This window comes from Dysidea avara, chromosome 4, assembly GCF_963678975.1.
Source record: "Dysidea avara chromosome 4, odDysAvar1.4, whole genome shotgun sequence".
Lineage (NCBI taxonomy): Eukaryota > Metazoa > Porifera > Demospongiae > Dictyoceratida > Dysideidae > Dysidea > Dysidea avara.
In genome coordinates this window covers 7,126,127-7,148,242 of record NC_089275.1, presented here as the reverse complement: position 1 = coordinate 7,148,242, position 22,116 = coordinate 7,126,127, and the positions used below count along the sequence as shown (strand labels likewise).

Here is a 22,116-nt window from a genome sequence, read left to right as displayed (position 1 = left end):
ATATATTGCTCTTAATTGCATTCTTTTCTTTGGTATTTCACGTGACCCTCAATAGTCGCAATACTAAACTGAAAAACTATGGAGTTCACTGGGGTTCGTTAAATATTCAGATCGTCCTTCACGTAGGCTTCAAGGCTATGTACTTTGTTTTCTCAAGGCACTTGAGATTCGGGGTGAAGTTAACAAATTGTGATTTGATGCATACAACTTCACCAGACTTGTCACGTACGTTTTCTATAATGAAACAACGACCCTTCACTGTGTTACACTGAGATCGCTGTATTACCTTCCTCAATAAAACTGATTTCACGTAATATATTTTATTGGCGCTTTAAACCCTGGCTTTGTTACCAGCCAAATCAGTGGGGATCGCCATGCCATTAGATTTAGAAATACTTAAACTTTCAACTGCACTATAGTTTTAATAAAATTGTCTTGAAACGAAGATTTTCCAATGAAAATGTACAGCTCACGTGAACGCGTCCAACCTCCTCTGGTACATTTATGAACACGGTGAACTATACATTCTTATATATTCAATCACCAAATATATTAGTGCTAATGATCAAGTAGTAGGCCCCAAACATACATAGCTAAGACCACCTTGTAATTGAACACTAGGTCTAAGTCCTTGTAGGTTAGGTAATCCTAAGGCTGCAGCACATGTTGCTGTCAGACCTTCAGTGCTGGTCACTGTAAAGTGCTAATAATAATAATAATAATAAAAGTCATATTTTTAATCCCACAGGTGGCCCTATCGATGAGGTTTTGTCAGCACAACCACATGAAATGTGAGGTGGTCCTATTAAGTGGAAAAGTCAAGAAATATATACCTTAGACATCTCTGAAGGTCTACTTGACAAGGTTGCTACAATGAGATAGTCTTATTATTAAAGTGGTGACCACATTATTGACACATATTGATAAATACCAAATTGGTAAAGAGGGGTTCGTACAATATAACCATGACAATGGAATTCATCATCATACAGTATGGTAGTACTGTATAATTGTGATCATGAAGATTTGAACTTTCCATGAAAAATATTGACAATACCTTCATGACACCTTTAGTAAAAAGTATAGAGGTGTTCATTTGTCATACGATTATAGCCCCATACTTCTGGTGCCATTTTTTCCTTTGATCTGATGTTATAAAAGTTTACTATTGTTGAATTAAAGTCAAATAAGTGTAAGGAATTTTAGGGATCTCACAGGGATCCCTAAAAGGGGGATCTCATTTCAATAAAAAGTGCTTAAACAAGGTTAGCTTGAAGTACAAATTTAATCCCTACTTTAGCCATACATGTTTATTGTTACAGTAATTATAATTATGAGGATAAACTTTGCACTTCAAGTGATAACCCCCTTGTTTACGCACTTTTTATTGCAGTGATCCCTACTAGCTTGTCAACTTCTTATCTTGTACTTGTAAACTTGTGAATTTAAAAAGAGATTAGTTAGCTTGCATGAATACTACAATTCCCCCATTGGATGGCTTCTTCAACCCTATAGTACATACATCTGGATCTACTGTACATCTGTCAGTGCTTGTCAATATTTGATATGTCAGTAAATACCTATATTACCTGATTAATGACAAATAGTGACAAACTATGTAAACTAGCAGAAAAACTTATAGCAGGAGCTTATGAGCCATCGAAGGCGGCGAAGGAGCATGAAACTTACACTGCCTGCCAGGTGCTATCACAATCCAAATCAATTTCTGATTAGTTTCCATATAAGAAAAGTAAAATCTCGTTATTTGAAGCTGTATACGAAATTGCATGTGACCAGTGACCAATGGCGATGGTAAAGTTGGCTGGGTCTTCCTTGAGGTCTTTCTCTTCTTCAATGGTGATGAACTCGTCGTCTCTACTTTGTGCATCTGGAGTGCCATTTGCGCGTGACGTAAAGCAAACACAGTGACATAATTTATATTGCCATGGAACTCAGTTTTATGCTCCTTCGCCGCCTTTAGTGGCTCATAAGCTCCTGCTTACAATAATACACTGAAAAGTGTAAAAATTGAAGTCAGAAAATTTTGGCATTTTGATGAGTAAAATTTTGGTCAAAATGCCTGCTAAATGTAAAATTTTGATAGGAAATTTTTTGACAACACTGCAATGCAATTCGTCAAATTCATTAAAATTCCCCACCACTCCAGTAAACTTTTATGTTACTCAGTATTATGTAGCACCCCCACATTACAACTGTATACAAGGTGCTTATACACACATTCCCAGGTTGTTGTAGTGTCGTACTGTTACATATGTATGTTGTCCAATACCACCAACTGCCCTGTTGGACTGGTATTACCTACTACATACTGTATAATTGGGGACGTGGGGTACACTGTACCTTATTATTTTGGCAAACGTGCAGCATTTCAACAAAGTATAACCCTCAATGTCTGTTATCTGCATAGTAAATTCTTTTACCAAAGCCAAACTTTTAAAAAGTCTAGTTACATACAGCTAATTAATCAGCTAAAAGGTTTCTCCAATCAAACTATCCTGCTGTGTACACATACCTCATGACAAAATACTTTTATCATGTTATTTGCTGAGTTAGACATTTTATCTGACATTTGTTTGAGTAGGATCACTCTGTGTGTGTGTAGGATTAGAGTCCTCTATAGTTACACAATAATTTGTGATATTTTCACTACTCTGTGATCTACTTCACGTCTTCTCTGATAATACACAAAAAGTAGATTGTGATCTGATTCATGATGATGTGACCACAACACAGAGAGAATAAAAAGGACTTGGGACTTGCTAACAGTCTGAACAAAACTGCTGTCATTAATTGAAAGCCATCATGGAAATACAAAAAGCAGAAGAGTGTGAAAACTGTGTTTTGGCTATTTTTTTATATTCAATTTTCAACCTTCTATATGCATTTTCTTGGTTTTTTAACACTAAATCTAGTACTAGATATACTCTTTGACCATGGTTGCAAGGCTAGACGCCACATGAAACAGTGCACAGCTACCATTTCATGCTACAATGTAACAAACTCTGTGCCTTTTGGTTCCAATGAGTGTCTGCTTTTTCCACTTTGCCTTTCCTTTTATCTTCAAGTACATGGTCCATACAACAAAACTATAGCGAGACATTCGTATTAACAATTTCCTTGAAGGAGAATACATAAACGCCACAGAACATTTAAAGCACTTACACTACTGTAAGAGGGAGTAGCTGCACTTAAAAAACAATAGCATAATGACAACACCCCTTAAGCAATCAAGACATGCTTTCAAATGGTCAGAAGATGGTGACCACGCTCCTTAATGATCTAGCTGCAATCAGCTATGATTTTTGCTGTAGAAAACTAGACGTGCTCCTACACCTATTGTATAACTCAGTCAAGACAAGCAAAATAAGCAGTCACAGCCACATGTGTATATCATTCTCACATCTCCACTTTTGAACCTGAAAACTAAAGAAACAGCACCTCATCAGTGGTATCTCATACAGCTGGCCTCTCAGTTTGTTTACAGTGCTAAAGTGACAAATGTGCTATGAGTAGAGCATAAAAAGAACGTGTTTAAGACTATAACAGATTGAGCAAGTTCCGAGTCCATTTCTAGCCCATCCCAATGCTTTAATGATCTCAGTATGGTGACAAACTGCAACATGTTGAATGTTATGTGACCATGAAGACTAAATGCTAAGCTTTCCCCTACAATTTAAACCTGGGAGTCTACTTTCTAACCATTATCAGACTGATATGTAAAATATATTTATGCTCTTCCTGTAATCCAAAATAAGGTAGAATACCTTGTGCTGTTGATCAGATAAATATAGCAATACTTGTCAACAATACTGAACTTATAAAAGGCAACATTTAAAATGTGCTAGGTGTAGTAGTTCCTCTTGAAAGATGAAGATGTTCATAGCGTATTATACCCTAATAGTGACAGCACTGCTGAAACAAGTCGTCAGTGATGGTCACAAGTATGGATTTGAACTAAGTCATCCTGGAACCTCATGTGCTGATATATATGAGAAGAACCCAGCTAGTCACTACAAGTCTGGATTATATGTAATCAATACAAACACAATACATGTTGTCTACTGTGATATGAGCTTAGAGTGTGGTAGTCACAAGGGAGGTTGGATGAGGATTGCTAACCTGGACACTAGCAAGAATAATTGCCCTGCAGGATGGCTAAAAAATCTCAACCACAATTCTTTATGTACAGGAGGCTCAGCTGCTGGCTGCTACTCTGCACACTTCACAACTGATGGCACAAGTTTTAGTAGAATATGTGGGATGATGAAAGGGTACCAAAAGGGAAGCATGGATGGGTTTTTTCCATACGGCTATGCTGCACTTGGTTATAGAGGTTATACACCAAGGGTAACTGTATCAAAATCACTTGATAGTGTTTATGTTGATGGAGTGTCCATCACATATGGTAATCCTCGCAAGCATATATGGACTTATGCTGTAGGACTGAGTGAAGATTATGATTATAAACAGAATAACCATTTCAACTGTCCTTGTGCCAAGTATCCTGGAACAACTCCTCCCCCATATATTGGTAATGATTATTACTGTGAATCAGGTAACACTGGGTTTTATGATCTTACTTCACTCCATACCAATGACCCATTGTGGGATGGCAACAAATGTCCCAGTGAAAACAACTGCTGTAACCAGCCGGGAATGCCGTGGTTCTTTCAACAGCTACCTGTAAAAGAGAGTGCTCCAAGTATTGAAGTGAGGATTTGTAATGATCAAGGATTTAACGATGAAGGTGTAGCAATAGAGCAGCTACAGCTTTATATACAGTAGCCAGTGGTCAAATGAACAATTTGTACTGTGTTTAGAAAATTGCATGCTATTTGTCCACTGTTGTACACACACACACTGTTGAAATATACATACAATGCTATTAATAACTTGTTCACATATACGTAGCAGGCAATTTTAAGGGGCTACAATTCCATGTAGTTGCTAACATAGTTTAGCAGACAATGTTTCAAAGATACAAATACAGTGGTAATTCTCATGAATAATAAATCTAATCCAAAACAGCCAAGCTGTAAAAAAAGAGTGCGGCCCTCAAAAAGGCTATGGTGAAAAAAGATGTGAAATCCAGGTGGCAGCCAAGAAATGGCTGTGATGGTAGGTAAATGGTAAAAATTTTAATAACAACAATTCAGGTGAATTTTGGTGCCGCTTGGTCTTGGCACAAAATTCACCTGAATTGTTGTTAATAAAATTTTTATCATTAACCTACCATCACAGCCATTTCTTGGCCGCCACCTGGATTTCACATCTTTTTTCACCATAGCCTTTTTGAGGGCCGCACTCTTTTTTTACAGCTTGGCTGTTTTGGATTAGATTTCACTTCTTTTTTGTATTTGTACTAGACATATTAAAAACTTAAAATAAGAAATAGGGATTGTTGAAAAAAGCCACAAAACAAGAAGGGATCGCTGGGATGGTAATGTAAACCACAAATCCCTATTTTGACTCTCTCCATTTGAGTATAGAGAGTCAAAATAGGGATTTGTGGTTTACATTACCATCCCAGCGATCCCTTCTTGTTTTGTGGCTTTTTTCAGCGATCCCTATTTCTTATTTTAAAGTTTAATATGTCTAGTTTGTGTACTTTTTTTTTCAAATCCATTTATGGATTATAAGTTAATTGACACATTAGTGTAGTAAGCTAACAGAGATTCCTTAGTTTAAAAGGTTAACTCTTTAACTATGTAGATATCTTTAATGCAAGATTAATTTTGTAATTTATGATAAAGACTGTATTTTCATCCTGATTTGTACACACACAAAATATAAGGCAGGATACATTAATTCCTAGTCTACTCAGTGTTTCAGCAATCATCGTCACACTTTTACCATTGCTGAAAACACACTGCTATATGAGCTAGCTACCTGTCAGAAGAATTACTGATTGTGCACCTATCATACAGGAGACAGTGTTGATGACGGCACAGGAGACTTGAAGAAGAACAAGATGTCTTAGGTGTTTATTCTAACAGAAGGAAAAGAATGAAACTCTATGATACAAGGGCCTAATGTATTTCGCGGACTGGACTCACGCACTGAGCTGGAAACAGTTTTTAAACAATAATCCAGACATTATCCATCTCTTGCAACACTGGAGACACCACTATCGAGCTACAACTGCTGATACTGCTCTTCCTTACAAGTCTACAAACTAGCGCATGCATGCACTAATTACAATACACTTACGATACACGAGTACTGGCTATTGTTGTAGCATAGATGTTTTCCTTTATTGTTTTGGCACTAGTGCTAGGGTTGTAGAGATGAGTCAGTAACAATAATAATAATAATAATAAAATTCTTAGCAGGGTAGCTAGCTGTAGATGGCATCGCCCGGCGAGGTGATGGGGCTATGCAAATAAACTGGCTCATCACTACAGCCCTAACACTAGTGCTGAGTACTGGAGCAACAAAGGAAAAACATCTAAGCTACAACAACGGCCTCTATCACGTTTTATCACTGCTAGTACTCGTGCATCGTAAGTGTATTCTAATTAATTAGTGCATGCGCTAGTTTGTTGACTTGTAAAGAAGAGCAGTATTAGCAGTTGTAGCTCGATAGTGGTGTCTCCAGTGTTGCAAGAGATGGATAATATCTGGATTATTGTTTAAAAACTGTTTCCAGCTCAGTGCGTGAGTCCAGTCCGTGAAATACATTAGGCTTGATAGGTCCGTGAAATATTAGGCCTGATACAAGTTATAAGAATGGTAACTGTCAGTGTTATAATTCCTGTAGAGTCCATTTTTTTTCAAAAGAGAAGATAAATTTCACGTGATATTATGATGCATATACATCAAGCATGTGCATTATAGGTGTAGAGTTGTCTAGCAGAATAGGTAGTGAAGAGATAGCTATACATTGTAGCTGTAGTGCTATTATTGTAGTGATGACACTTCACAACACCTTTGTATAAATGCACATATGAACAAGACTGCATGCAGCAGCAACCGTGTGAGTTGGTATTAATCAAGCTAAATAGGAGGAGATGGCTAGGCTTGGCCAAAAAGTCTTCCTATGCTGGTGTCTGCATGTACAATTCACAATGTCATTACTAGTGGCCAGTAGCGTAGCCAGTCGTACATGATTACCAGGGATTTGGCACTCCTTACCCATGCAGGAGTACTTTAAACTGGCATATTGAGTTCCAATTACCAGGACTTAGACTGGGCTCTAGCCATGGAAAGCCTAGGTGTAGCCTGCTAGCAGCAGTGTGTCATAAAGTGGAACACCATAGGTATAGTCAGGAATGTCTGGTTAGCATGTGGTCATAAATGCTTGCAACTGTCAATGTCACTAGCTGATCGGAGAATGTGCTAGCTGATCGGAGAATGTGCTAGAGTAAGTACACAGTAGCTAGTTACAGTGACTAAGCACGGTAGCACACAATCCTCCCTTATAAGACTGTCAGGCTTCACACCCGGACCTGTAAGTTGTTTATGACATGGATGCCATATGGGAGGGTTGTTGATGATATGTGATTAGACCACAAAACATTTTTAATGGTAGGGTTGTAATAAACACCCCACCCAACCTTTTTTTGTGTGTGAAAAGCAGCCATGATATCAGCGCTACCATTTATCTTTGATCAAATAAAGCACTGACTGTGATGGCTAGGATGAAGAATAAACTGGATGCCGGGCCTTGCATACGCACTTGAACAGCCTTTGTAGCAAACATGGGCAGCCCACTAGAGACCCTATTATGGCGATCTTGTAAGATAAAAGAGTGCTGCACAACTTCAATCTGCCATCTATTAACGTTATAAAGACTATAGTCGAACAATACGCATTCCCTGAGCCATAGAAGAATATACGATCTATGCCTGAGCACACAAGATCCCGTAATGTTGTTCTTCTACGGCTTTTCCATATATGGAACAGCAGGCTGAATGGTGAAGAACTTAGAAATTTATCAAGGTGGAGGCCGGTTAGCAATCTGTGGAGTACGGGTTAATTAATGGGTCATGGACATGCAGAAGGACTCAGTGAGTAAGGCTGTGTAGTTTTTATCGCGAAAAAATGGAAGCCTTGAGCGGTACACGAGTGAAACAAAATAATAAACTGTACCATTGTACCACTGTACCATTACATATCCTTGAAGACAGTCATCGAAAGTCTTTCCGGCATCACCTTTATAAGTACTTATGTGTCAAGTAACTTCTTAATCACTGTTTTGTGTTTTGTTGTGTACTGTTTAGTTTGTAGTGTGCTGTAGGTATATGTATGTTTGTTTTTGTAGGCGGACACCTTGTACAGGCTTTGCCTATTGTGTATGCCTTCCTTTTTTGGTAAATTGATAATAATAATAATATTATGAATAATAATATGAACAATTCACGTAAAATTCGCAATTTTTGAATGTTTCTAAATTTCGTCTAGACCATTTTTACTGCTCTATCACCATTTGTCTGAGTCCAGTGTTTGATAATAAGCCTTCTGAGTGTTGTTTTATGCTCAAGTCTGCTTTCTAAGGCTGGGTTTAGGTGACTGCTCTATTAGAATTTTCAAAAATTCTGCTGCGATCCCTATTATGAACCCACTATCATGGTTTATGATACCCCAAAGCTGGCCTATGGCCGGCTTTGAGACTTTTTTAACCTATCTTTTTTTACCACAGGAAGAAGAAAAGATGAAGCAGATGTTAAATACTTTAAATATTTCTGATTTTATCAGTAAATGTACAATTTATATATATAATTCGTATATTACAGAATTATCTACATGGTTGTTTCTTTGTAACTGAACACTTCACAAGGTGACTTCTTCTAGCTGATGTCTCTACAGGGTCACTTGTTTGTAGTTGAACTCTCTACATGATGGTTTCTTTGTAGCTGAACTCTCTTCAATGTAACTTCTTCTAGCTGATGTCTCTACAGGGTCACTAGTTTGTAGCTGAACTCTCTACAAGGTGACTTCTCCTAGCTGATCTTTCTACAGGGTGATTTGTTTGTACCTGAACTCTCTACAAGGTAACTTCTTCTAGCTGATCTCTGTACAGGGTGAATTGTTTGTAGCTAAACTCTCTACAAGATAAATTCTTCTAGCTGATCTCTCTACAGGGTGATTTGTTTGTAGCTAAACTCTCTACAAGATAAATTCTTCTAGCTGATCTCTCTACAGGGTGATTTGTTTGTAGCTGAACTCTCTACAGGTGATTTGTTTGCAGCTGAACTCTCTACATGATAGTTTCTTTGTAGCTGAACTCTCTACAAGGTAACTTCTTCTAGCTGATCTCTCTACAGGGTGACTTGTTTGTAGTTGATCTCTCTACAGGGTGACTTATTTGTAGCTGAACTCTCTACTAGGTGACTTCTTCTAGCTGAACTACCTCTTTCCATAGTTGAACTCCCTACAAGGTAACTTCTTCTAGCTGATCTATCTACAGAGTGAATTGTTTGTTACTGAACTCTCTACAGGGTGATTTGTTTGTAGCTGATCTCTATACAGGTTACTTACTGTATTTCTAGCTGATCTCTTGAATTCTCTTCAGGGTGACTGCTCTATTAGGATGACTGCTCTATTAGAGTATTTCTATCTCACACTTGCTACACCAAGTTGGATTTCATGTTATACTCCGGGGCTTTAAGTCTGATTCTTCTACACCATTGAAGAGCCTTTCTAAGATGATTACTCCATCTGTACAGCGATTTTCAAAGCATTAACCCAAGCGGTTTTTCTGGTAGGCATGCCAAGTAGTCGTTTTTTATTAGCTAATCTCGATTGCATAATTGTTACACACTGTTGGTTTTTTCGTTGTATCTTCCTGGTTTTTAGCTTGATTTCTTTCAAACCACAAAAGGTTTGAGGTTCAATAGTTAACCTATTTACCCACCGATTTTCAGCTTTTTCCCGTAAGCGGTTTACCCTGTAGGCGTGACAACATATTGGTGTTATTTTTCATGAATAATTGCTAATAACTCTTTGCCTGTTTATTGTATTCCAGCCAAAGGTGGTACCGAGATGCGCCTTTATACCCCCTTCTGTGTGCCAAATTTCAAGGCAATCGGATATAGCGTTCGCGTTTTATAGCACTTTTTGTAAGTGTGCAAAAAGAGGAAGAAAAATAATAAGAAAAAAAAAACAAACAAAAAAAAAAACGAAGAAACTAAGCCAATTTTTGAAGTCACATATCTCGGGAATGCTTGACGTGATTTCGCTCAAATTTGGAATGTGGAGTACTGAAGTTGGAGGGAGTGTCCACAGCAAAACTCGGCTTGTTTCATCAAGGCAGCACAGAGCTACAGAGGTGCGAAAAGTGCGTTTTTGTTCTTCCTGTCAATATACTCGTGGGTGTTGCACGCTGGCTTCTTGGGCCGCACGACACACTACCGTGTGTCTTGATACTGTAGGTACATACTCACTGAATTCAAGTACTGTAGCACCATTCATACATACTTAGCTAGCCAGCTAACATGGAGAAGTGCCTTGTACGATGTATGTAATACATGACAGTAGTAGTGTGTTAGAAGTATTTTATAGCATTGTATACTGGCTGTACTTGTGAATGGGAGGTATTGCATAAGTACAGCTGATCTTGGGACTAGCTTCTGCTATCACAAAAGCTTTAGAGACTTTGGCTGTAAGTGCAAAGAACTCTGTCATAAATTGGAAATACAGTAGTAAAACCATGCAGCCATTAGAGACAATTGAATGTGATGGACTTGAATCATTGTCACACTCATTGGACAGATCCTTCACTTCCAGGTGCACATGCAAATTAGTGCCATTCCAGGAAGCCCCAGTCACTAGCTTACCACAAATTTAGAAGTAGTCAACAGCTCAACCATAACCATGGTAACCCAACTAGGACACAGACAACTGTAATGTGAACTGTTTAGTTGAACCTACTGTAGTTACAGCTGACTTACAGTTAGGGAGCAGATTTTTAAACTACCCTTAAGCTTGTTGATTTCAGTATAGTCTCACACAAATAATTACCTCAGGTCCTCTTGTTAAACATACCAATTTTTTTCAACAGTGATTGAAGATTGCAGGGATTATACAAGTATACTTGTAAAATTCCTGCAACTATGTAACATGTTTTGGCAGGGTATCATTCACTCATATACTTTTGTAGAAGTGCAATCCAAGTAAAATTATGCTGTCTATAGGAGAGAGCAATCTTATATGGATACATATATATATATGGCTAGAATGATAGGTCTACTGTAGCTATCGTTTGAAGCATGATCATTTACAACATTGCATGATTAGCAAGAAAATATTTATATTCTCATATTCTTCCCTGCAGCTACAACTCGTGAAGGTTTCAAAATTAAAGCATCTTGCACAAATCCTGTTCATCTTATTCACATATTTTTGAGCTCACCAAAATATATTCATGTGTTTTTATGGAAGAAATTATATACTGTAAATCTACAGTAATGTAACTTTGTACTACTCCGGGTTATGTTATAGCTAAACGCAATTTTTTCATTGTTCTTCATTCTAAGGCTGTGGTGTATAAATAATGTATGCTGCTCAGTCTGGTACTCTAAGCCATGTCAAAGCACAAAAGATGAAGATGCTTGCATTCATCATAGTAAAAGTCCTACTGGATCAAGTTGTTAGTGATGACCCTACAACTTGTACTACTAAGTATGGACTAGAACTAGATCATCCTGGAACCTCATGTGATGATATATATGAGAAGAACCCAGCTAGTCACTACAAGTCTGGATTATATGTAACCAAGGTACAGCTTGTCTACTGTGATATGAGCTTAGAGTGTGGTAGTCACAAGGGAGGTTGGATGAGGATTGCTGACCTTAATTCAAGCAGGGATAATTGTTCATCAGGATGGATCAAAAACAGTGGTTACAATTCTTTATGTACAGGAGGCTCAGCTGCTGGCTGCTACTTTGCACACTTCACAACTGATGGCACAACTTTGTTCACTCTGTTCTCAACAAATAGTTTCTATTCCTTCGTTGTCCCCCTAATCCAATAAAGTGCTACTTTCGAATCAGTGTAGCAGCACTGATCCTGCAATGGGAACTCTGTCACCAACGCCATAGAGATGCTGGACATGAAATTTACTAACAACAAGGAAGACAAAAGTTCAAGTCTTGGGATCGACAGCTTGTTAGTAGGAGCAACTCGTGTCTTCGATGCCACAAAATTTACGGTGCTGCCAGCACTTCCCTCTACTCTTAGATATACCACTGCTGCATGTGCTGCTGATGATGCATCACAAAATCCCTGAAGACTGTAGCAACTCACACTGGAAGAATACTAAAATTTCCTGGACCAGGAAATATGCAGTACAGTAAAATATGATGAACTTTATATAAACCTAGGTAAACAGGTAAACATAATAGTGACTAAGTATGAAGATGTTAAAATGGAAAACTAAGGTAAACACGGGTTAAAATAGGTACACATGAGGTAAAATAAGGTAGACAAGAGTAAACATAAGGTAAACATGGGTACACTTGCGGTAAACTAAGGTAAACATGGGTTAACATAGGTACCAAGTTACAAAAAAGTGGTCTGAAATCCATGTCCTATATCTAGCCACATATGTGAATTAATAAAGGTCAGCAATCCTCATCCAACCTCCCTTGTGACTACCACACTCTAAGCTCATATCACAGTAGACAAGCTGTACCTTGTTTGTTTTGATTACATATAATCCAGACTTGTAGTGATTAGCTAGGTTCTTCTCATATATATCATCACATGAGGTTCCAGGATGATCTAGTTCTAGTCCAAACTTAGTACAAGTTGTATAGGGTCATCACTAACAACTTGATCCAGTAGGACTGTTACTATGACAATATAGTACAATGTAGACATTTTCATCTTTCAAGAGGATGTTGACGTAGCTTGAAACATCAGCAACATACAGACTGAACAAGTACAACAGGCACACTGTATTTATAGACACACTCTAAACCATTAAACCACATACTAAAAACAAAAGGTACAAGACAATAGACATTTGTGTTCATTGCAAAACCTTAGAGAGGTGCATACAGTTTACACAAGTTAGTTTATTGCAAAAACTTGTGAATAAGATTAACAGTGATTAGTGTCAGTACAAACAGCAATTAAACCTGTGTTCTAACGTTGAGCTGGATATGAATGCCTTCCCTCAGATGTTGCAAATGAAAGAGATGTGATTTCTGGTGTTACCAGTGATCATGTTTTATTGCAACTATAGTATGGGTAGTTCACTCAGTTGTGTGGTGGAAGCAGCTAAATATGTACTGTATTTAGTAGTTGCACGTCATAAACATGTTACACTTAGTTGTGGTGTAGGATGGTTTAACAGGTGTCACTTAGTCCATAATTATATAAAAGGTAGTAATTTGCCTTAATTGTAATTCTATAACAGCAGATGTTACAATTAACCAGCAGTTCGTACAGTGCAATCAGTTGACCACTTCAAATGTTGCTACTGAAAACCCTGTTTGTAACCATTGGTTACTGTATAGTAAGCATCATGCTGCTACTACTACTTTCATTTACATTGCATGACTTTTGTCTTTATAAAGTGCCATAAGAGTGGGATGGCCAGTAGCTTCACAACATGCCGCACCAAGTGATTTAAATGAAACTTACTCCCAATTAACAATATGCGGTATAGTAGGTTTTACTGCATCTATATTTTATCACAATTCTTAACTGTGCAACGCAAATTTCTGAATATGATTAACAGTGATTATTGTTAGTACAAACATGTGATTCTCATGTGACTAACAGATGCCTGAGGAGTGACAATTGTCATGAGGCAGTGTTTGATGTAAGCAGATATGCTGTCAGCACCCTAGTACACAAAATAATATGTAACCCCATGCTGTGGAGCTCAAATACAGGCTGATATAATTAGCTACAGCAAAATGATTAGTAGATCTGTGTCTGCTGTCCTAGCTAAGCTCAAGGCACAGTAATGCATGTTATCATGAAATACATGACATTGTTGTAGTAACTATATATCCAGCATTGTTTCAATGATGCAATATATTACTTTATCAGCATTGATTGTGTTGTACAAGATTGGCTCAGTTTGACTGGTCTGTGTCTCAAGAGAGCAGCTCTCAAAAAAAAAAAAGCTTGGCCTCACATACAACTTTTTATCGCCTTGCTTATATGTATCATGTATCTATAGCTACCTACTGTATCTAGTTACTTTCTTCTTATGCTGGCATCACAATTTTGTGGTCACTTTGTGGGCTTTCATTTACTGTGGCTATAGTAGTTACGCCGAGGTTGTCATGGAGGAGGCTGATCAAATAAGGAATTCAGATTTCAGTTTCAAACAAATTAAATGTGGCAAATGAGTGCATGAGCAGACTGCTTGATATCAAAGAACAACAGAGATATTGTACAGGTTAGAGACCTAGAATAAGGATCTACAAAGCCGAGGTTAAAAACACAAATATCAGGGAATGTGGTCTCTATTACAGCTATACAAAACAGTGCTAAACAGAATTTTCTGTGATATTTCTGGATTTGTCCTAACAAATGTAGATACAATGTTACGTAGACTCTACCTCGAGCACTACTTTGCATGTCTAAATTTTAAAGGCGTGCTTATAAAATGAATGGCGTGGTTAAACTTGAAACTGGATGCCTGCTGCGGGCTATTAGCCTACAATATGCTTGTGAGAGCATAGCAAATCAACAATTGAAGTAAGATTTTGCAATGCTTGAGGTCTTTTTGTGACCAAGTCTCAACCATTTTAAGGACTTTCTTCCTGCATGTCATTATCTAGGTATGTACAATGATAAAGTTACTGTGTAAATTTTGGCATATATCTCATGCTGTGTAAATGCAAATTTTGTTTATGGTAACACTGTATAATTTTACATGCTGCTACATTATCGTGTACTGTTTCAAAGTTATATACATCAATCTGAATCATGTGATAGGAGAAGAGTAGATGTTTCTAAAAGTCCAAAACTGGATGCTGATGGGCTGTTCTTACTTATAACTAGTTTATTTATTGTTGTATCAAATTATCAGTGCACACAGTTTTGAATATCAGATCTAAATTCAGTTAATTAAATATGTTTTACTAGCCACCCATAGATGGACTACTGGGGTGTCGTGGACTGACTTACTGTAGTAACATGCGTACATGCACACATTGCTGTAACAATAAATAGGCTAGGCTATATTTAGATGTATGATGTCATGGTGCACGTGCTTAACATGAACAATATGGACGCGTAGTGTGTATCGGGCGGTCCGAGTTGAATCCACGAAGGGCGAAGTAATCCTGCGGCAGAAGAACCTGACTATCATCGCCACTCGTCATATTGTTGGTGCTGTTTCAACCAGGATCCGATTCGTTGTGTCTTGCGGCCCTTTCTAACCCGCTACTCAAACGTCGTGGTACCGTGGCAGTTCAACGGTACCCCGTAAGGCAAGCGAATCGTTTCTGTGGAGCAATTGTTTGCTGTATCTCCTTTTAGTGACAAGAAGACCATGGCGGAGGACTCCAAGCGTCTTATTCAATCGCGTCGAGGATACAGGGCGCACCTCAAGCGTCTGTTCAGTTCTGCTGGAGAAATACTCGGTAGATGCAGCAGCAATGCCCCTGAAGCTGATGATTCTGTCACTATTACGGACTTGATCGCCCAACTAGAAAGGAAGAGTACTAAACTCTCTGAATTAGACAGTCAACTCTTGGGACTTATTGAAGAGTCAGAGCTGGAGGCTGAAGTGATGGAATGTGAGGAAATCAGTGCAGAAATTTCTAAAACAATCGCAAGACTGAAACATGTCCTTCAGAAATTTCAAGGACCTACCTCTGTACCTGTCAGACCTTCTACACCTCACACCCCTACAGAACCAGCTCCATCCCCGACACAACCACCGCCACCTACCACAAAAGCTGTACATACTACCACTTCAGAGACTCAGCCTATAGCTCGCACCGATCCACCTCCTGGAACTAATTCCATTGTACGCTTGCCCAGGCTTGATCTCCCTACCTTTTCAGGTGACGCACTAGAGTGGCAAGCGTTCTGGGACGGATTTGATGCGGCAGTGAATTCAAACCCCACAATCTCTGCTGTTCAGAAACTGAATTACTTGAGATCACAGCTACGTGGTGAAGCATCACATGTTATTGCAGGCTTCTCGTTAACAAGTGATAACTACGAAACTTCAGTCACTCTCCTCAAGGACCGCTATGGTCAATCATCCAAGCAGAAGAAAGCCCACCTGCAAGCACTATTAGACCTGCCAAAGCCTTCAAACACCCTGGCCAGTTTGCAGTCATTCTCTGACACAATTGAGAAGCACGTACGCAGCTTAACTACACTAGGGAAGTCCACAGACACTTATGGTGATCTACTAGTCCCTGTTATTCTTAGTAAACTGCCACCAAAGACTAAGAAGAATATGGTGAGGGAGCATGACAATGACGAATGGGATTTGGAAGGACTTCAGGACGCCATACGTAAGGAGATCAGAGTGTTTGAGGCTGAGGTTACCACAAGTCACCTCCCTGAGAATTTACACCACACGGCTGCATTCCTCACTGGAACCAGTAAGGCAGCTAGTCTTCCCTCACGACAGAGTGTACCAAGCCAACGTACATGTGCTTATTGCAAGGGCTCTCATTCTCCGTTGAATTGTGAAGTTCTTACCACATGTCAAGCTCGCAAGACCTTTGTAGGGGAGAAGAACCTGTGTTTCAATTGTTTGGGGAGACACAAGGTCAGTGCTTGTACTTCAAGACACCGATGTCATAAGTGCCATCGCAAGCACCACACCAGTCTGTGCACTGATAATGGTGCAGAGAAACAGGAATCCAAGGAGCCAGCTGTACGAACTGACAGTAGTGTACCTGCAACCTCAGCTACCCCCCAACAGGTGCAACAGACTCATGTTGGAATCAGTGATATGTGTCTATTGAAGACCGCAGTGTCTACTGTGTCATTTAGTGGGACTCATGTTGATGCAAACATCTTGTTTGACGAGGGCTCCCAACGGTCCTTTGTATCGAAGGGATTAGCTGACTGCCTACAGATACAGCCGCACAAGAGTGAAACCTTGTCAATTTCTACATTTGGAACACAGAGTGGTCACACCAGTCAATTTGAAGCAGCAGTGGTCCATCTGCACACCATTTCAGGACACTCAATCCCAATTACAGTGCTAATTGTTCCAACCATAGCTGCACCCATGCACAATGTTAATCTCAAGTCACTTGCTAGCTTTCCTTATCTAACTGGATTGCGTCTGGCTCATCCTGTTACGTCCTCGGGGCAGTTCACAATTTCACTACTGATTGGGGCAGATCATTATTGGGATGTTGTGGAGGACCACATTGTGAGAGGTAACGGTCCCACAGCAATGCAATCTAAACTTGGTTACCTTCTTTCTGGACCAATGAGGACAACTGCCCCACAGAGAACATCTACTGTGTTTCATGTTGCTGCACAGTCTGTTCCTGAACCTGATCTACAACAGTTTTGGTCAGTGGAATCGCTTGGCATTTCTCCCAGAGATGAGTCTGCTAACACCTTCCTAGAGCAGTACATTACAAACAGTATTGAACAATTACCAGATGGCTCTTACAGTGCACGCTTTCCGTGGAAAGACAGTCACCCCTCCCTCCCTACCAATTTGTCAACATGTGTCCATCGGACCAAAGCACTTGCACGTAAGCTAGCACAGACTCCTGCTCTACTCAGCAAATACAACGAGATCATAGCAGACCAAGAACGCCGTGGCTTCATTGAGAGGATTGATTCTGCAACAGACTACAAGCATTGCCATTACATTCCACACCATGCTGTCCACAAAGATTCAGCAACTACTCCTCTTCGTGTAGTGTATGACTGCAGCTGTCAGCAATCCAGGGACCACCCCAGCTTGAACGATTGTCTACACACTGGTGAACCTCAACTGAACGACCTTTGCTCTATTATTTTACGCTTTCGAGTACATCCAGTGGGACTCTGCACAGACATCGAGAAAGCGTTTCTACACATATGGCTTCACAAGGATGACAGAGATTGTACCAGATTCTTATGGTTGAGAAATCCATTGGATCCAGACAGTGAGTTACAAGTGTATAGATTTAAAGTTGTATTGTTTGGGGCTGTCTGTTCGCCATTTATGTTAAACGCTACTCTTCATTATCATTTATCTAAGTACAGGTCCACCATAGCACATGATATGCTCACAAACTTGTATGTTGATAACATTGTATCTGGATGTCAGTCAGTAGAAGAAGCTCACCATTACTATCACATGGCACGATCTGTGATGAAGGATGCTCAGTTTAATCTAAGGAGCTGGGCTTCTAACAGTCAAGTGATTACTGACGAAGCCGCCAAGGAAGGAGTACGTGATGACACCAATCCAGTGAATGTTCTGGGCCTCCAGTGGAATACACAGACTGATTCCTTATCCCTATCCACTAAGTCACCCATACCTGCTGCCACTTCTCTCGTTACTAAACGTGATGTTTTACGTGAGTCATCGAAAATTTTTGACCCCTTAGGGCTTCTGTCACCAGTAACAATCAAGGCTAAGACGTTTATGCAGAGATTGTGGCAGAACAACGTTCATTGGGATGAGCCACTAGCTGATGATGTTCAACAACAGTGGTTACACATTGCCCGTGACATCCAAGAATCCATGGATGTAGTTATACCCAGGCAGTACTTTACCAAGAGTATGGCATCCAGTCAACCTCACCAACTACATGTTTTTGCTGACGCTAGTCCTGTAGCTTATGGAGCAGTGGCTTTCCTTTGTCGAGATAATGATGTATCCTTCGTCATGGCAAAATCCAGAGTTGCACCCCTTAAGCAACTTACACTTCCCAAATTGGAACTCATGGGTGCTCTCACAGCTGCCAAATTGTGTGAATTTATCTCTAAGGCACTCACTCCTCTCACTTGCTCCACTCACTTTTGGACCGATAGCCAGATAGTACTCCACTGGTTGAGAGGTGAGAAACGGAATAATGTGTTTGTTGCTCATCGTGTTACAGAGATCTTAGCTGTTACTGAGGTAGACTCCTGGAGATTTTGCCCAACAGAGTACAATCCAGCCGATTTACTAACAAGAGGCATCACCTCCTCACAGCTCAAGTCGTCTGAACTGTGGAATCATGGCCCACAATGGCTGCCATCTCCAGAGAGTTGGCCTACCTGGAAGTTCTCTCCAACCATTGAGTTACAAGCATTAGCTGTTACTGCTGCTGATTTCCAGCCTGCTACTACAGTGTCATCAGAATCCACAGGTATACAATGTGTCATTGATATATCACACTATAGTACACTCTCAAGACTGTTGGCAGTTACCGCCTACGCACTCCGCTTTATTCACAATTGTCGAGGAAAACTCCAAGACAGAATCACGGGCCCCTTAATACCAGCAGAGTTATTTAGTGCTGAAATTCAATGGGTGAAGCAGTGTCAATTTGAGGTTTACAGCAGTGAACTCACACACCTCTCCTCTAAGTCACCAGGACAGAAGCGAACAACACTGATCCGACAGTTACGTCTATTTCTTGACAATGATGGTCTGGTTCGTTGCAGTGGAAGAATACACAACGCTCCCCTTAGTGCAGCCACCAAGTTTCCCCTACTACTACCACCAAAGCACATGTTCACTTCACTGGTGATTCTAAGCACACACATTCAACTCTTTCATGCTGGGACTAACGCTACATTAACCCTGATTCGACAAAAGTTTTGGATTCCATCTGGTAGACAATGTGTGAAGTCACTTCTCCGCCGCTGTGCAACATGTCGTAGACACATCGGAAAACCATATGCCACTCCTGATCCCCCACCTCTTCCTAATATTAGAACACGTGATTGTGAACCCTTCAGTGTCACTGGCATTGACTTTACTGGAGCCATGTATGTCCGCCAATCAAACACCGAGATGAAAGTGTACATTTGCTTGTTCACATGTGCCACCACTCGAGCAATTCACTTAGAAGTCGTTACCGACTTAACAGTGGAAACATTCCTGTTAGCTTTCAGGCGGTTTGCCAGCCGTAGATCCCTGCCACAAGTACTAGTATCCGACAATGCTTCTACATATTCTTCAGCAGCAGATGAGCTACAGAAGCTTCTACAGTCAGATCACCTCACAGAGATGCTAGGACGACGTGGAGTGCAGTGGCAGTTTATTCCCAAGCGTGCCCCTTGGTACGGCGGGTGGTGGGAGCATCTCATCGGGCTTACGAAGATGGCACTGAAGAAGGTCCTTGGGCGATCTAGAGTTACACTTACAGTATTGGAAACACTAGTGGTGGAAGTAGAAGCGATTCTCAATGATAGACCCCTGACCCATATCTCCCCAGATATTGATGATGCTGAACCGCTAACTCCAGCCAACTTGTTACATGGTCGTCGCATCATGTCACTGCCATATGAAGTGATTGAGGAGCAGGAACTGAGTGACCCCACCTTTGGTAATCACACTGATGTGACTCGAAGAGCACAGCTGCAGGCATTTCTCCTTGAACAATTCAAGTCCCGTTGGAGACATGAATATCTAACATCACTCAGGGAATACCACAGAGTCTCAGGAAACAACACCCAGAAGATTAAGCCCGGTGACATAGTCTTAGTACACGATGACACTCCACGGATAACATGGAAACTGGCTGTCATTGAGGAACTGATAATGGGAAAGGATGGTCTGGTGCGTGCGGCCAACATCCGGACAGCACATGGGAGAACAAATCGTCCGATAGCTAGACTAATACCATTGGAAGTATCCTCAGATGGAGCAACAACCTCATCAGATCAAGAGAATTGTACTGTGAACAAGGAGGCAGACAATCCTACCGGGGCAAGTCGACCACAACGTATGGCAGCTCAGAAAGCAAGAGCCAAGATGAAGAAGTGGACTACTGAACTTGGTGGCCCCCCGGAGGATGTCGTGGACTGACTTACTGTAGTAACATGCGTACATGCACACATTGCTGTAACAATAAATAGGCTAGGCTATATTTAGATGTATGATGTCATGGTGCACGTGCTTAACATGAACAATATGGACGCGTAGTGTGTATCGGGCGGTCCGAGTTGAATCCACGAAGGGCGAAGTAATCCTGCGGCAGAAGAACCTGACTATCATCGCCACTCGTCATATGGGGTGAGAGATTATTTACTACAGCAATTGGGTTGCTTGTGTATTGAAAACGAGGGGTCACCAACTCACGAAAAAGGGGTACGGATTTCAAAATCTTGAACAAATTTCTCAAGATTTCACGGGTTTCAAAAGATTTCGCAAAATCGAACGAGAGCTGCAAAATCTGATTTTAAATTACAGGTTGGTGTAGAGTGATTAGTTCTGAAATCACCAAAAAATAGTGGGAGAAAGAAATAGAAGTTCAGCAGGCATGTAAGAGCAAAGCCTCACGAAATTGAGAGGAACTGCGAAGCCATATAAAACCGGGAATAAAGCCTTGGCATAACTATTAAATGAAATCTTACAAAACCAGGAGCAACTCGCAGCTGAAGCCCTATAAACCAGGAAAAAGGCCAATCAATCAGGGGAAATCCAGTGCGAAACCCCTCAAAACCAGGAGCAACTGTCAAAGCTCTATCTGGTGTGAAACCCCACAAAACCAGGAGCATCTCAGTGTATGCTTAAGTTGCTTTTGTATAGTTGGTGTGTTGCTAAGTTTATGAAGTTTTGCTAAGTTTATGTTGCTAAGTTTGCAGTTTGCTAAGTAAATCCGAAGCGGAGCAGAACATCGGATTTCATTCTTATTTTTGTGCAGGAGCAGTTTACATGGATTCCCCTTGGCTTTTTTCCCACAGCTCCTGGTTTTGTTTGGCTTCCACAACTCGCTTAATATAAATCCGAAACAGAGTGGAACGTCGGACTTTGCATGGATTCTCTCCTGGTTTGTTGGTCTTTCCCACAACTCCTGGTTTTGTTTGGCATTCCACAACTCGCTTAATGCAAATCTGAAACGGAGAGGAACATCGGATTTCATTCTCAATTTGATTCTCTCCTGGTTTTGTATGGCTTCTTTCCCACACACTGTTACTTCATTTTTAACAGTGCAGCTCCTGGTTTTGTTTGGCTTCCACAGCTCGCTTAGCACAAATCCGAAACGGAGGGGA

General features: G+C 40.3%; 1 protein-coding gene and 1 long non-coding RNA gene across 2 annotated transcripts; both read left to right on the top strand.

Annotated features, from left to right (window-relative positions):
- Nucleotides 1-63: 63 nt before the first annotated feature.
- Nucleotides 64-818, top strand: LOC136254043 (uncharacterized). The gene is made up of 3 exons (XR_010700265.1): nucleotides 64-93; nucleotides 158-225; nucleotides 749-818. It is a non-coding gene; the product is annotated as an uncharacterized lncRNA (long non-coding RNA).
- Nucleotides 819-15,481: 14,663 nt separating this feature from the next.
- Nucleotides 15,482-20,929, top strand: LOC136253491 (uncharacterized). Its single transcript, XM_066046166.1, has one exon. The coding sequence runs from the start codon at nucleotides 15,482-15,484 to the stop codon at nucleotides 20,927-20,929; it is 5,448 nt and encodes a 1,815-aa protein (XP_065902238.1).
- Nucleotides 20,930-22,116: the final 1,187 nt, after the last annotated feature.

Coding starts and splice junctions, on each gene's coding strand:
- LOC136253491 (XM_066046166.1), top strand. CDS start 15,482: ATGGCGGAGGACTCCAAGCGTCTTATTCAATCGCGTCGAGGATACAGG.